At 32.7% G+C, this 16,741-nt stretch overlaps 2 protein-coding genes across 7 annotated transcripts; both read right to left on the reverse strand.

The window, feature by feature from the left end:
• Window positions 1-471: 471 nt before the first annotated feature.
• On the reverse strand, window positions 472-5,972 carry LOC102627437 (uncharacterized). 3 transcript variants are annotated; one of them, XM_052442749.1, is made up of 6 exons: window positions 5,343-5,972; window positions 3,615-4,076; window positions 2,584-3,420; window positions 2,331-2,423; window positions 1,904-2,002; window positions 472-1,113 (listed from the first exon to the last, which is right to left on the reverse strand). In XM_052442749.1, exons 1-4 carry the CDS (start codon window positions 5,970-5,972, stop codon window positions 2,385-2,387), a joined length of 1,968 nt encoding a protein of 655 aa, XP_052298709.1. In that variant the 3' UTR covers window positions 472-1,113; window positions 1,904-2,002; window positions 2,331-2,384. The 3 variants fall into 3 exon arrangements, with proteins under 3 accessions (XP_052298709.1, XP_052298708.1, XP_052298707.1); XM_052442748.1 differs by having other exon boundaries at window positions 1,224-2,002; XM_052442747.1 differs by having other exon boundaries at window positions 472-2,002.
• A 47-nt stretch (window positions 5,973-6,019) lies between these two features.
• On the reverse strand, window positions 6,020-10,524 carry LOC127902749 (disease resistance protein At4g27190-like). Of its 4 annotated transcripts, none has more exons than XM_052442743.1 (3): window positions 10,267-10,524; window positions 10,043-10,110; window positions 6,020-8,235 (listed from the first exon to the last, which is right to left on the reverse strand). In XM_052442743.1, exon 3 carries the CDS (start codon window positions 8,225-8,227, stop codon window positions 6,020-6,022), a length of 2,208 nt encoding a protein of 735 aa, XP_052298703.1. In that variant the 5' UTR covers window positions 8,228-8,235; window positions 10,043-10,110; window positions 10,267-10,524. The 4 variants fall into 4 exon arrangements, with proteins under 4 accessions (XP_052298703.1, XP_052298704.1, XP_052298705.1 ...); XM_052442744.1 differs by having other exon boundaries at window positions 6,020-8,262; XM_052442745.1 differs by lacking the exon at window positions 10,043-10,110.
• Between the last annotated feature and the right edge of the window lie 6,217 nt (window positions 10,525-16,741).

Below are 16,741 nucleotides of genomic sequence, written 5' to 3' on the forward strand. Positions count from 1 at the left end.
TAATATACTTACTGAAGTGAAAAAGCAGTTTAATATACTTACTGAGTATAAGACTGAAGACTTGAAAAGAGGAGAACGAATAAAATGAGAGAAATGATAAGATTACTCGGAAGAAGAACAGCGTTTTTTATGAACCACCGTATTCATCATGATATTGATGTCATGCACTGTTTTGATTTTTGTTATGAACTCAGATTAAAAGTTTAGTGTGATCAAAATTTCTTAAAAATAGTGAAAACGACTCCTAATAATATGCAAGATGGCTATAAAAGATAAAAGGAAAGGCTTAAAAAGAAAAGCCATGCCTGTCAAAAAAAAAAAATATGGCAGCGTCAAATTTATAACAAAAATCAAAATGGTACGTTTGAGAGTGTAAAAAATACATTTAGTGGGAGTTGTGTTGTTGCTTGAAGGCAGATTGTTTGTGAGATTTTTGTCGACGAAGCCAAAACCAAAGATGAATTACGAGGGTTATGTTTGCCATAGTCAAGGAACACTGTCCTCTCACCGTTGCCGAAACTTGGGAACGCGTCAAGGTGTGTGTATCTATTAAATTGAATTTCAACCGTTTGATCTGTAATTATAATTAATCCAATCAATCTGACAGTGATCGCTGACCATAATCCTAGTAGTTGTTTTACATTTTCAGCAAGCCGGAGCGAGTGGATTGACGGGCAAAAGCCACATGAAGATTGTGTTGAGATGGATGAGGGAGAGACAAAAACTCAGGCTCGTCTGCAATCACGTGGGCCCTCATAAGCAAATCCTGTACACAACTTGGTTCACCAAACCCAACAACTTGAAGCAGCCAAAATCAGGGAATGATCCTTCTCCGTCACAACCCTAGCTGCCTTCACCTTGTAGTGAGACGGTGAAGATGAAGTAAAGCACCAGTTGAACAATGAAGATGGAAGCCCCTCAGCATGTAAACTTTTCAACAGCGACACAGCTCTTATTCCAGAGGCTGCACAGAAGAGCGACCTGAATCCTCTTCAAAACTTTCAAATTTTTATCAAGTAAAGCTTTCAAAATTTCTCAACAAACTGATTATTTGGTGTGGTTGCCGCATTTTGTGCAACTGCTATTCGTCTTCAAGTACAAATTCCTTGCCTTCTAAGTTAGGGAAGATAGATGTGGAGCAAACAGGGAAACAGAACAAACAGGGCAAAATTAAAATAACAGAACAGCAATGATGGCAATTAACAAACTAATAGCAGTATTACATTTGATTCTTTAGCCCAATTTTGTTCCTTCTGTCAGGCATTCTTCAAAAGTTTTTGAAACTTAGATGTGAAGCAAACAAAAAAAAAACAAATTTAGACAACAGAAGCCCTGTGCTCAGCATCATATATATAACTTGAATACCTAATATACTAAATTTCACATATAAAATACTAGAGATTTCAAACAGTACCAGCAATAGAATAATGACAACGACAACAATAACAGAAAATTACAAGATTGCTGACAAAATTTCTGTGATTTACTGTGCCTTCATGCATCAAAAAGAAACTGAAGATATAAAATTTATAAACTGGAAATTTATAATAATCTAACTCATTCTCGTTTCTATTAAAAAATAAGTAAACATATCGATAACAATATAGTTTATAATGATTATAATTCATTCAATTAAAATTCATAATTTATTCTTATTTCTATTCTCTATTCTAATTTCAGTAAATTTTGATTTTAGTTTATTCTAATTATTGATTAGTTGTAAAATTAACAGGAAATTTATTGCATATATTACAAGAAGCAGTACACACCAATGGTAAATTGATACATCGTTTTTTAATTTAAGATAGTCAAATGAAAGAAACACAACGGAGGGTTAATGTAACACTTTCAAAGCTGCATTAGTAATACGTTAAAGTGAATACCCTCAGCATGTAAACTTAACTTCAAAGGACGGAGCACAAGTTTCACAGAAAAGTAGCTCTTATTCCTGATGCTGCAAACACAGAGGAGTGTCCTCGATCTTCTTCATAACTTGGGAATTCTGCAATTATAGAGCACGACATTGAACATGAACTAGAAAAAATATTTATTTTCTACAATTTTCATATAACCTAACTAACCAAGATTAATTTTGTGGTAATGTATTGGGTCATTAATTCATATGTTTTTACGGTCATCACTTTAGAAAAAACTAATTTCTCAATGTGAAATGGCCCATAAAAAGTTTTCTCATTTAAAAACCAAATTTGACAAACCCCTCGATTAAAGCAGGGGAGAGAAAAAAAAAAAAGGATCTGAAGGCTTTCCACATGAAAATGTTGTCACTTTGGATGATATTTTCAAGGGATTTCATTCTAAAAATAAAATACCTGGGACCTTATTCTTCAAATTGACAGCTCGCCCAGTACTAAACGCGTATGAGATCAGTACTGTGACAAGTAACGAGACGACCCCTCCAACAGCTGAAAATATAATTCGCATTCATCAATTTAAATTCAAATTCATATTTTGAAATAAAAACTAATGATTAATGAATTTTCGAGGAATTTAATAAGATTCTCATATATAAACGTGATAAAAAATTCTCTCATCAATAACAAATATTCTAACAGTTACCCGTACCTTTTCTTGATGCAATTGTTGTATGATTGTGTTAAGGTCATTATTAGACCAACGCAGTTTGTCATCACTCAGTCCGTACCGAACGTTTAGTCTCAGAGGCGTGCTTAATTCTCCTTTGGTGAAAAGCTTCATCTTGGGACAACCAATCACCCACAAATCTTGCAAAGATGGGAGTTTGAAGGCGTAATTGCCAGAGGAGAAGCTTGTGAGACTGTCTAAATCAAACAGGGACAACGCACTCAATTTGCTGAAAACAATCTCTTCTTTTAAATTTGCTGTTTCATCTTCGTCACTTATTATGACCTCTGTCATTGCTGGGCATCCAAATATCCTCAATGATACGAGTCGCTCTAGACTTTTTGCTTTGGAGGATGTTAGTAAGTTCATCAATTTCTTGCAAGCAAAAGTTTCCAGGCGTGTGAGATTCCTAAAAGATACCGATGATGATGGCAATAGACTTAACAGATTTTGGCAGTGTAATACTCTTAGAATTTGCAGATGTTGAAAAATGAAGTCCAGCTCTTTGGAATCGTGTTTCCACAGTTGCTGCAGATGATTAAGTCTGGTCAGGTTTAACCTTTTTATGAGTGCCAGCTTCCTCGCATGTGTCTCCAAATATCCTTCATTTGAAAATACCACTTCGTACGAACCATCCGACAGGTAGAGAAATTCCAGATTGTGAAACCTCTCAAGTAAATCAAGTGGAAAGCAAGCTAAGTCATCATCCCCAACCCGTAGTTGTTTAAGACTGCCAAAGAGGTGTTGTGGGAAATCGTCTTGCAAAATCATCGTGATGTCTTTTCCACTTAATGCCAGTCCCTCCAAGTTGGGTAAGATCTGATCATCATCAAGCACAAATTATTATCTTAGCACATTGATCCCAAATTCCAGACTGCAAAATTCATTGTGTAATCAAAGTTTCAATGATCTAACTAATATATATATATATATAGGTATTTATTAAAATTTCTGGTCTGTGAGTAAGAAACAACAAAGACTACTGATAAAAAATCTAAAAGTTGGTTTCATACCTTCTTGAACGAGAATAGGGGCTGTTGTGCCGGAACACCAAATTGATCATTCTCGTCATTCTGGGATAACGTTATTTTATCACAATTGCACGCCACCAAATTTTTTAGTGCTGGCCATTCCGAAGTATGCATTCCAGGGTATAAACATCTAAGTTCTGGTAGACCGTCGAGTTTCAGAGTGGTCACCCGTGGAAAGACAAAATAAGCGGTCACTTGATCTGTTCTGTTTTCAGAAATGATTTCTTGTAAACTCTTACATAACCGTATCTCCAAGTGTTGGAGTTGCTCAAGGCTTTGGATCGTAGAAGCTGAAAATATGTATTTTAATTTGTCACAGCCCCACACTATCAATCGTGTCAAACTTTGAAAGCAAGGAACCATGGCCGGAAGTTGATTGTAATGCCAAATCTCGTCGACATTAATAGCATTCAGCTCCAAAGCCTCCAAATTTGGCAACAATACCTAAAGAAAATTTTGTCTTTAGATCCAATATCCATATAAGAAATGGTTATTGAGAGCTTAATTAGTGTGCATGAGATTTTTTTTTTCATTTTCTTTTTCTAAATGATTTTTTTTTTTTTTTGCACATATAGCACCAAATGCAAGTGCATGATAGAATTTTAAAAAAATGCAATATCCATATGAAAAGCACTTGTGTGGCCCAATTTGGTATTACAGTCGCAGATTAAAAAAGTTGCTTCTGCTGTACGGATGCAATAAGTAGTTGATTAAAAAAGTAGGTAGGTATTAGGTGAATTGTGTTGTTGCAGTTGATGTGAGTTTGAAAAACAGTATACATGCGTTTGGTAAATTTTATTATAAACTTATTATTTTATCGTATAATGACCAAAATAGACATAAGTTTAAATTACTTTTTATTTTTTTAAAGTATGTTTAATAATGTTTAGATATGTCATTTTCTTTTTAAAACACGTAAATTATATTAAGTAAAAAACTTAATAATTTGTTACATAAAATATGATAAAAATCTATACTAGTATATAATCCAAATAAAATAAAAAAGTAATATGTATTACTTTCAAATTAAACTTGTTGCAATAAACACCATGACTATACAAAAAATATAAATAGATTGAATGTTAAAAGCTATGGTTAGAAATTGATTTTTAAAGTTATGATTAATTTTCATGTATAGTTCAAAAAAAATTTATATAATTACATGCAAGTCTTTTTAAATCTTATTATAGAAAACACAAGTATAATATAAAAAAAATATATGAACTTACTAGATCAAAACTTTGATATTAGAGAGAATATATAGTAGTTGTGGTGGTAATATGATATCTAATGACTCACATATTAGAGTGTATGACATAATTATCTTTGTTAAAATATTAATAAGGTTATAATAGGAATTTTAAAAAGATATGGTAGCTTATTTAATAAGCTGCTTATGAAAAACAATCTCCTACCTGCTTTTAAAAGCTACTGTCAAAATAGAGAACATTATAAAATAAGCAGTTGTTACAAAACTTACCAAACACTATTTTTGTCAAATTATGAAATAGACAGTTTATTGAGTTTAACCTCAATCCCAAACGGGACCACAATATCCACATGAGAAGCACTTATTGAGAGCTTAATTTGTGATTGCATGAGATTTTTTTTTTCTTTTTCTAAATGATTTAATTTTTTTGCACATATGGCATCAAATGCGAGTGCATGATAGAATAAAGGAAAAAAAAAAAAATGCATTAGCCTACGCACCTTCTCGTTGAAAAGCAGAGTTGAAGTATCCGAACTGATCTCGTTGGAACTAGCTGTCAATTCCTCTTGTGACTCTTGTCTGTTTGGTGACGTGGAAGGATTCTTCACTTCACGGCAAAACCTTGTAAACTTTGGAAGCTTTCCCAGACTCAAAGATCTTAATTGACCGAACTCTATCTTCTCATCAACATCAACATCAGCTTCTCCTCCAGTTGCAAAAATCTCTTCCATGCTGCTGCAATTGATAACTGCAATCCTCTCAAGTCCTGGAAGGCATTTTGTACTACTAGAGAGCCAGAAGATATTACTCAACTCATCACAATTTTCTACTTTTATGGTTTTGAGTTCATTGAAGGACTCTATTTTGAGTCGATCAATACATATCCTCTCCATATTGGTCAAATTGGGAAGAGTAAGGGACTCCAAAAGAGGAAAGGCGACACAAGGTTCTCTCTCCATTGAATCGACGATACACAGGAAGTCTGGATTATTTTGAACATGGAGATGCTTCAATTGTGAAAAGCCCTCAGTGTCCAATTCTAAAACAACATTCTTGATTCCTTGCAACTTATCCAAACATAAGTATTCAACGTTATTGATGCCCTGGAACTTCTTGGAGCAAATGGCCATAGAATCAAGCTTGAGCTTCAATGTTCTTAAGCTCTCATGATTACTGATCATAAAGTGCGGCCGACTTTGAAACCAGTCCTTCCCAATAACATTGATGAGTCGAATGATCCATCTCCTATTGATATATCAAACCTTTCCAGCTTTTTGGAAAAAAAGCCATCTGATAAAATGCTACCATTTTTAACATCTATTTCTAAGGTAGTCAGTCGCCGCAAATGCATCAATTCATCGAGGCTGGCATTACTTCTTTCACTATTGGCTTTTTTCACTTCCCATTCAATAGAGCAGTTAGCCATATACAGTTCTTCCAATCGAGTGAAGCTTGATAAGATATTAGGCACAATAAATTTTAGTTGCAAGCAACCTGTTAAATCTAACAGCCTTAACTTAGTCCGTTGACCTAGTTCGTCAGGCAACCGTACAATATCAAAACTTGTAAAGCTAAGGATTTCTAGATTCTTCAACTTTCCAATTATGGCTATGTCTCCCAACATGCTTGTTTCTAGACACAGTGTTTGAAGATTTGCTAGAAGACCAATTGAAGATGGCAATGAAAATAGTCGCATTCCTGTCAAATCTACAGCTCGAAGCTTTTTCATTCCTTTAAAAAAGTTGTCAGGAATATTGACCTCGACAAAAGAGTCTTTGGGATGAATAAGTAAAAATTCAAGTTGCGGACATTCCAATTCCTCAGAAACTTCATGAATGCTACTATATAGTAAAGAGATTGCATAGCATTTTTTAAGTGCATCCTCATCTGGCCACTCCCACACAACCTCACTTCTCACCGAGAAAACATGTTGTTCTCGACATGCAATTGATATGGCAACATCGCAGACAACATCATGCATAGAAAACTGTTCAATACTATCACCCTCAAGCAACAAACAACAGTCTCTAAGTTCATGAAGCAATGCATATAATTTGTTTCGTGCATCTACCATCCTGTTGACTCCTTGAAAGATGCCCAAACCCATAGAGTATCTAAACAAGTCTGTGAACCAAAAACTGTTACCTATTAGACTACAGAGCAGAAAAATTTTCTTGAGTTGCTCACCTTTTAGATACTTGAAACTCAGCTCAATACTTGAATAAGTCTCTGCAGGCACACCTTCGAAGTTTACCATTGAAGGCGTTTGGAGTTCTCGCAAGGCATTCTTCCATTCATGCAGACTCTTGTTTCTCAGTGCCCTTGCTACTGTAGTCAAGGCAATGGGCAAACCTCCACATGCCTGGGCAACATTAATTGCTATAGACTTGAACTTACAATTGTCAACATCATCACCAATCATTATCTTAAACAATCTCCAAGCTTCTTCTTCATTTAGATTGCCAATCAAAAAGTTATCTTTGGAGCCCATACTTAATAGTACATTATTATCTCTTGCTGTGAGCAATAGTCTACATCCTTTATGATCATTTCCAAAAGGAATTCCAACCGTCTCCAAATCAAGATGTTTCCAGATATTATCTAGAATCACAAGAATCTTATTCTCATTCTTCAATCGTTCATACAGCCTGCTGGCTCTTCTATATTCAACTTCATCGGACAACTCCAGACCTAACTTCTCTGCAATTTCCCCTTGTATCTTTTTTATGTCTGGAGTTTGTGAAACCTCTGAAAAAACCACACGATCAAACAGCTTCTTTTCCCTGGCTTGCCTAGCAAACTCCTTCACCAGTGTCGTCTTTCCAATGCCGCCCATGCCGTACACCCCAATAATGCTGACATTCACATCAGTCAACGCATTTTGTATAGACTTCAAAGTAGAAACTCTTGATTCGAAGGCCTCGTAACCTTTGTTAGACTTAAGCCATATCTCCTCCGGAATGGTACGGTGGGAAACGATATCAAACTTCTTAACTTCTTCTCCAAGTACAGCAAGGGCCTTCACCTCTGTCTCTGCTTTCTTGCTAAGCTGATAGCGGGTCTTCAAATTAGGACACAAGCCCTTGAGACAGCGCTTATTTGTTGACTCCTCATCTTCAATGAATTTGGCTGCCCGGTCAATGATGCTGTTCGCACTAACCAGCCACTTCTCAACCTTCTCTTCAATCTCTTCCCCTTTTTCTTTCGCCTCTGAAACTCTGCGCTGAATGCTCGTACGTTCAAGCTTCAACTTCTCCATTTCCGCCTTGAGATTCTCAAGGTTGGCATTGTAGTTCCGCCATCGCAAATAAACAAGTTGGCGTTCAGTTGGAGGAGCCAAGCATTTTACAAGTTCCAAAACGAGAGTAACAATGATTTCCAGCATCTTGAATCCTGACAACAATGTAGAAGTGAAGAAGGCTAAAGGACAGTCAAAACAGAGAGACAGCGTTACGACAAGCAGTTATGGAGCTAAAAATAAATAACAAACAAACAGAAGCAAAGTGTTTTTCGAATGAGAAGAAGGAAGCAAGAAAAGGTTTCTATTTAGATTAAGAATAAATGTAAAGAGCTAAAAAAGCTGATGGGTACAGAATAAGAAATGATTTAGAGAATGGGGGAGCTAATAAGAGTGTGGAGTGAGCAGACGTAAATAAAATTTTCTTAACCTTTTGTCATACGTGTATATAAAATAATATAATTAATTTTATATTTTTATCCAATAACTATTAATTATATTTTTTCAAAATTAGTAAAAAGAATAATTAAATACTAAATCCAAATCCTATCCGGTTATTTTTAAATGGTTAGATAAAAATAAGGGAATGAAAAGAGTGTGATTGATTAATTCATGAGGCCAATTAACGAAACGACAGATCTGGTTTCCATGTTTGTAATTTAAGTGTATGAGTACGAGGTGAACCGACTCTTTGTCGAGTCAAGCAAATAGAAAGAGAAATTACTAAAACAAGAACCAGCAACTTTTACTCACACATGAGCTAATAATGTAATGAGATGAGCTAATAGTATAATAAATTTGTCATCAAGTTTAAGCCTTCTTCTTCAACCAATTACAGCACTTTCTTGAGCTCTGTGTTTCTTTTTTTAAACTATTCAAAAGATCACTGTCATTAGTTTTTCAATGATAAAAATTATATTTTTGTCTTATATAATATAGATTTTTTAAAAAAATCAAACATATATTATAGGTCGATTTGAGATTATTTTTAAAGGCTCAAAAGTTATTTTAAAAAGTTAAATGCTAATCTTGGTATTTGGTAAAAGTTTTAGAAATCACCTTTAATAAAATTACTTATCCTACAACAAATTTCGGAAAAAATAAAAGGAATAGTTTGTCAAAATTTAATTTTGATAATTAATTTTATACTTAATACAATTTTGTATACAACGTTATATATATATTATAAAAATCTAAAATTATCCTTATTATTTAGGGAATAAAATTATTAACTTTAAAGATATTTTAACAATTACATTGAGATAACAAAATAAAAATAAAATTAATAATATAAAATATTTATTTCTGTTATCAATTATTATATACACAAGATAAAAAATATTTTATAAATATGTTTATCAATGTATAAATAAATTTTATCTAACATTACATTCAATTTAGTCATTTACTTTAATAGCACTTCTAAAAGTAAATTTTCCTAAATGTTTAACTGATTATCTTCATAGTGATTATTTCCACAACATAACTACCAAAGATTATTATAAAAGATACAACATTACCAAAAAAATATTGAGGTACATTTTAATTAGGTAATTGCCTTAATTATGAATCAATTTATTATTTCCATATGTGTTATCTAAACCAGCTCATTAATGAGATCACTCTTTTTCTTAAATAAAAATATTCCTGCCAAACAATTGTTGCAAAATTTCAAATATAAATTACAAACAACACAATTTTCTAAAGTCATAACAATTATATATGTTCTGAATACATGTAACTAAACCACATGAAAGTTGTCGAAACACGAGGACCTATTATTCGTAAAATTATTTTTCAAGCAAATGCAGTGACATGTCACGGATTTGGTTTCATGTTTCACCCTCAATAACTTAATTTTCATATCTAACAAATCATCCATATTATTAACAATATCATCACCAACCATAATCTACCTAAACATAAACTAAACATAACACATACATATAACTATATACATACCGAATCAGGAAAACAATGAAAGCTACACGTATCCGGCTCTACAATTCCTTCTTGATACCCTTGTGCTTCTAAAATAATCAACCAATTATAAAAATTAGCTTAGGTGCAACTTTACCCCTTTTTTTGGAAAACTTAACTATAAATAAAGTATACAAATCTCTAAATTAACTTCTTTCCCATGAAATTCAGCATAAATAGAAATAGAATTATAGAAACCTTACTACCTTTTATGAGAAATCCAACTTATATATTTGGGACCTCCCTCTCTAAGCACGCGCTTCCTCTCTCTGCACACTTTCCACCTTTAAATTCTCCTTCATTAAGTTTACCTAAAAGAATTTAGCGTTCTCCCAGTTTCTTTAGCATTTTTCTCCGTGAAAATTGGTGAAAAAGAGAGAGTGATTTGATTATTTTAATGTATGACAGATCTGGTTTCGATCTCTGTAATGTAAGTGTATCAAAACGAGGTCAACAACTCTTTGTCGAGTCAGTCAAATATAAAAGACAAATTACTAAACCAAGCAGAGCCACAAAAAAAAAAAAAAAAAAAATTCCAATTAAATAATCATCAAGTCTTTTTCAATTAAAATAGGGGGTGCAGAACAACTGTCAAGAGATAATCATTGTTTATGGAGCCATTATTATATTTTCGATCAAAATAGTTGCGCGTGAACAATTGGCAGAATTCGTATAAATTGTTGTAAGGTCTATTATAATTAACATTTAACAAGTGGATTGGCCAATGGATGAAGAACCACTGTAATTTCGTTTATGAATTTAAAATGCTAAAGAAACTGGACATCAACGCTAAATGTCAGCCTGCGGCCCTTGCCTCAGTGTCATTCAGGCGTTACTCGGGGTAGTTGATATACTGACGGCCCCTTTATCAATTAATAATCGAAATAGATTAAAATATGAATGGATTAGAATACAATGATTTGGAATTAAAATATGAAATGATAATCAGATTAATTTATTTTTTAAATTGAGGAATTAGAATTAGAATAAATTACAGGAGTTGTTGCAGATTATTAATATGCCCTTAATTTATTATTATTATAATTATAATTATTTATTACTACATTTGTCATATTATTAATATTATAATAATAATGATGATAATAATAATAATAATGATTGTAACAATTAATATTGAAAAAATTTATTGTTAATAATAGTAAATAAAATAAGAATAAATAGGCAATTATTCACTGACCACGTGATCTTTCGGACTCTTTCAAAGATATACAAACACTTTTTTCTTTGCAGAAATCCTCTTGAAGTTTACAAAGTGTTTCAATTGTTCACTGTCATCTTAACTCTATTAGAATTTTGTTGATGTCGTCAGGATAAAATTGTCATTTTACCTAAACATCCAAAAGGATGTCGTTCAAACATGATTAAGATAAAAAAGGAAAAAAAAATTATCCATCGACCACCTGATCTTTTAGCGTTTATAAAAAATATTAAAAAATATATGAACATTTTTTTCTTTTTTTTTAACAATCCATTTGATATTTATGAAGTGCATTAGTGCTCCACTACTATCGCAACCCTTTAAAAATATCGCTTAAACACGAGAATCCATTGCCGAAAATTATTTTTCAAGCAAATGTAACGACAAATCTGGTTTTGATCTTCGTGACTTTTAAGTGTATAGGAATAAGATGTACAACCCTTTGCCGAGTTGAAGAATTAAGATAAATCAATTACAAATCCAGAACAAACTTATGGGTGACATTTTAGTCTTAAGCAAACTATAAATGATCATTCAGTGATAGAGTTTTTTTTATGGTTGTCTAACCCAGCAAAAATAAATACCTACTCTAAATAAATTGTGTATAGTGATTGAGCAGGGTCATGTCCACAAAGATCGGTAATTATTTAAATCCTTTTAAAATGTAAAACGTAAAATGGGGGAATTGTTGACAATAATAAAAATCAAATTAAAATAACAAGAATGCAAATTAAAGTTGTAATTCAAATTGGAGAAAGCTCTGGTTGAAGGAATTAACCCAGCTTGATTCGACTACTGATCATTGATTCAAATATAATTTATTACTATTTATGAATAGATCTGTTATAGCTACTGAAACCCTCTAATAGCCAATCTCTCCTTAACTAGTCGATAACCAAGGTACGACCATTGGTTATTTCCCTAATCAATAGACAACCCTAGATGCGATCATAGGATTTAATCAATTGACAGCCTGAAAAACCAGAGAGATCCAAATCCTAATCAACAAACTCATATGATGGTTCATTTAAATTAGATTGTTTATTCTCATAACACAACTCACTGCTATGTTATTTGTCACAAATATTAAAATCTTCATACGATGAATCCTTTAATTGACAATAGATTAAGTTGATAATTAAATAGTGGCCAATTACCTAATTAACAAACATAATCATGAAAATAATTCAGAGAATAAACAAATACCCAAAAAGTAATAAAACAATTAAAGCATAAGAAAGATCTCACAGTAGTGATGAATCAAAGCTTTATTAACATTCAACCAGAATAATAGGTTTAGTTCTTCATAGAAAGAAGAGAAAAATTTAGATCCATGGTTTCTTTCTTTTCTCCAATCTCCCTTTTTCACAATAGATTCCTCTCTTAAATACTCTCTCTCTCTTCTCCTCTAGAGTTCTTTTTAAAATAAAATACTAATATCTGAAATATTAAATTCGTAATTACAAAAATAACCAAAACTACAAAACACGTTAAACCAAAAACTCCAGGTTCGTAGTTGACAGCACGCGCCCACGCCTTATCAACAAAGTTCTTCTGACGCTCATAATTTCTCCAAGAGAACAATCATCCTTAAACATCATCTTGTTGCTCAATTTTATCACCAATCAATAGAATTGCACCTACAAAAGTAAAACACAAGTAAATCACTATTATTAAGTGCAAAACATCAATATTAAGGGAAGTAAACAATGCAAAACTAGTGCATAAATTGCACTCTAACAAATTTTCAATTAAATTAGAGTAAAGATAGACATTTCAATTTTTTTTAATCTCAAATTTAGGCTCCGTTTGGTACAGCTTTTCAAGTAGAGCTTATTCAAGTAGAATTTTTATTAGTAGAGCTTTTATAAATAGAGCTTTTACCTAAAAAATATTAGTTGTTTGGTTGTCAATAAATGCTTTTATTAAAAATTTATAAAATTACTTTAATAGGTAAGTTTGTTAAAGTTATGTTATAAAAAGACTAAAATAAGATTGTTAAATAAGTGGAGGATATTTTAAATATTTTAACATTTAAAACAAGCTTTTCACCCTCTACTCCCAAAAGCCAAAATTTAAACTTTTGTTAGTAGAGGCAAAATAGTTTATTTAAACTTCAAAATCTCTATTGGAAAAAAAACCAAACAATAACAAAAATTATGATAAAAGCTTATAAGATTAAATAAGTACTTATAACCATTAAATAAGCCATAGCAAATAGGCACTTAATCCCAGATGACGTGTCATTAATTGAGTGCTTGGTAATACTTTTAAGATCTAAGTAAATTAATTATATTATCTCTCCAACCAATTGATGAATATCATATTATTTGGGATAATTTTTTAGCTCAAATCCCAGCAAAGAAAACAGAACAAACAGAGCAAAAATATTTTTATAAACATAGTAAAATAACAAAAAGAAAATTTATTTTTCTTATTTTTCACTGTTAAGCTTCAAAATGAACAACTTTATTATACCATCTCTCAAATGATAATTGTTTGGGGCGTATAACGACATGACTAGCTGCACTCAAGTGAGGATTTCCTTCTCGTGGGCAAGGGGCTATATAGTGTCTGTTATACAAATTTTATTGAACTCGCAAGTGCACGAATCTATTGTAGAATAGACTAATGGTGATGAGTGTCGATCTCACGAGGAGGTAGATTTTAATTATATGTAGAATTAATTTTGTATGAGGGTGATTGGATTTGTGGTGAAAGTGACTTAGATTATCCTAAAATTGGAATTGAAATGGCGAGAATAAATTAAAGTGGAAACTACAATAATTGAAACGCTTGAGTGTCTAGATCCTCATCAACATGCACCATGGGCTAAATATTTCTTATTAATGCCAATTAAATCATAAGGGGGGAATCCACACCTCATGAACCACACTCTAATCAATATGGTGCTAAGGGCTTATCGTGCCAAATAATAATAACCTTGTACTAGGGAGCCGGTGAAACCAGGGCGGTATCTAGACAAGAGTATTATTATTTGTCGACGAAAAGTCAGAACATCTACAAAAATTAGAGGGGAAGAGAAAATAAATTTACCAAATAAAGCCCATGACATATGTTGAGACTTCACCTTCAACCCAAGCTTGAAAGAAAATTAGCTACTCATAATTGAACTAGGGGCAAAATGGGAATTTATTAAAATACGTAGAAAATACAAGATGGAGAAGGAATTATAGAAAATGAAGTCCAAAAATGGATTCAGAGATATCAAATGTTTTATAGATACATTGAGTAAATCATAGTCATCGGATTAAAAACATTTCGGACGCTCAGGATTGCGCCACATCATCAATCAACAGTACGCAGTTTGACCACGCGGTTTGAACAGTAATATGGTTTGACCTGGCTTGAATAGTGACGCGGTTTGGTTGAAAATAATCCTGTGTGATGCATGTACCGTACGCGAGAGTTTTGTTCTATTGATATGCTGCCACGTCATCGATCAACAGTACATAAGAATTTTAGCCCAACAGGATCGTGACACCTCATCAGTCAATGCCACATCATCGGTCAATGCCACATCATCGTTCTGTCTATGTGAACAGTGTCTTGAACAGTAACGTAGACAATACCGTACATGTGAATAGTACCGTACATGTGAATAGTGACATTTTTCCTTTTATGCTCCTCCTAAGGTTTTCGACTGTCTTGAGTTCAAAAGTGATATCCGTTTTGCCGTCTGATCTCTTGTTCATTGTGAAATGATTATGATGCCCCTAAAATACATAAAATACTTAATTATAATACAACACACGTAATTAAATGACAAGAAGTTTAAATACATAAAAGTAAGGGTGTTAGTAAAACTTGAAGTGTAAAATGACGATTTTCTCCTTTATAAATATACATTTTCTAACACTCAACACACCCCCAAACCAGCTTATTGCTAGTCCCTAGCAAATAAAGCGAAAATAAAATTCAAACCCAAAATGATTTTTTTTTTTAGAAACACTCGTGTTTATTCAATCATATTAATAATAACAATCAAATAAAAGTATAAGCATTATCTCCAGTCTAAAGAAACATCACACCCACATCAACCATCTACATGAATAAACCTAGTAGACTTTGTCATAGCTGCTTTCAAGAATGACATGCCAAACCCCAAAATCTCACTGGAGGTAGTGACACTCTCACAAAGAAATTAAACCCAATAAAAATAGTCACTCCAATGAATGGTAATTGAGAGAAAATAATAAAGAAGTGATATCACATGCTCTCACCAAGATGAAAGAAATATGCCCTCAGCTTAGAAATAATATGATCTCAAGTCAAAAAAAAATGTTAGTCAACCCAATTTATTTATTTATTTTTTTTATACATCACTACATCTTTTTAGCCCATATAACTAGCTTCTACTTCAGACTATAGTTCCCTAAAATCAAGAAGGACTTTTATTAGGACGTAACGTAGGCTTGGGACATGGCTAACAGAGGAGGGGAAATAAGAAAAACAAAGTGTATGTTTGAGAAAAATGTAGAGATTTTTTTTTGGAAGTTGCAAGGTGGATTTCACCTATTATTATTATTTTTATTTTTGAAACAACAATTATTTTTCTTTTTTTTTTTGCTTTTGTTTGGCATAACTTCACTAAACAAAATAATTATTTATATTTTCCTCAAACATAAATAAGTGATGGAACTTGTAAGATATCGGGTAATACTCCAAATCGGAGTGGGTCAAGATGATAAGTTTGACAAAAAAAATATTATTTTTTTTAAAGGCTCAAAAGGGCTAACTATGAATATTTCATAAAAGGGATGGCTAGAAAGGCTCAAACGGATCAAAGATGGCCTTTCCATCGTCTTTTAGGGCTCTAAATAATAAAAAACATTTCGGACGCTCAGGATTACGCCACGTCATCGGTCAACAGTACGTGGTTTGAACAGTAACACGATTTGACCCAGCTTGAACAGTGACGCGGTTTGGTTGAAAATAATCTTGTGTGATGCATGTACCGTACGCGAGATTTTTGGTCCACTGATATGCTGCCACGTCATCGATCAACAGTACATAAGAATTTTAGTCCAACAGGATCGTGATACCTCATCAGTTAATGCCACATCATCGGTCAATGCCACGTCATCGTTCCGTCTATGTGAACAGTGTCGTGAATAGTAACGTAGACAATACCGTACATATGAACAGTGACATTTTTCCTTTTAGGCTCCTGCTAAGGTTTTCGACTGTCTTGAGTTCAAAAGTGATGTCCGTTTTGCCGTCTGATCTCTCGTTCATTGTGAAATGATTATGATGCCCCTAAAATACATAAAATACTTAATTATAATACAACACACATAATTAAATGACAAGAAGCTTAAATACATAAAAGTAAGGGTGTTAGTAAAACTTGAAGTGTAAAATGACGATTTTCTCCTTTATAAATATACATTTTCTAACACTCAACAATGTCCATGAGCAGGAATATTTTGTTCGACACT

Source organism: Citrus sinensis, chromosome 5 (genome assembly GCF_022201045.2).
Source record: "Citrus sinensis cultivar Valencia sweet orange chromosome 5, DVS_A1.0, whole genome shotgun sequence".
Lineage (NCBI taxonomy): Eukaryota > Viridiplantae > Streptophyta > Magnoliopsida > Sapindales > Rutaceae > Citrus > Citrus sinensis.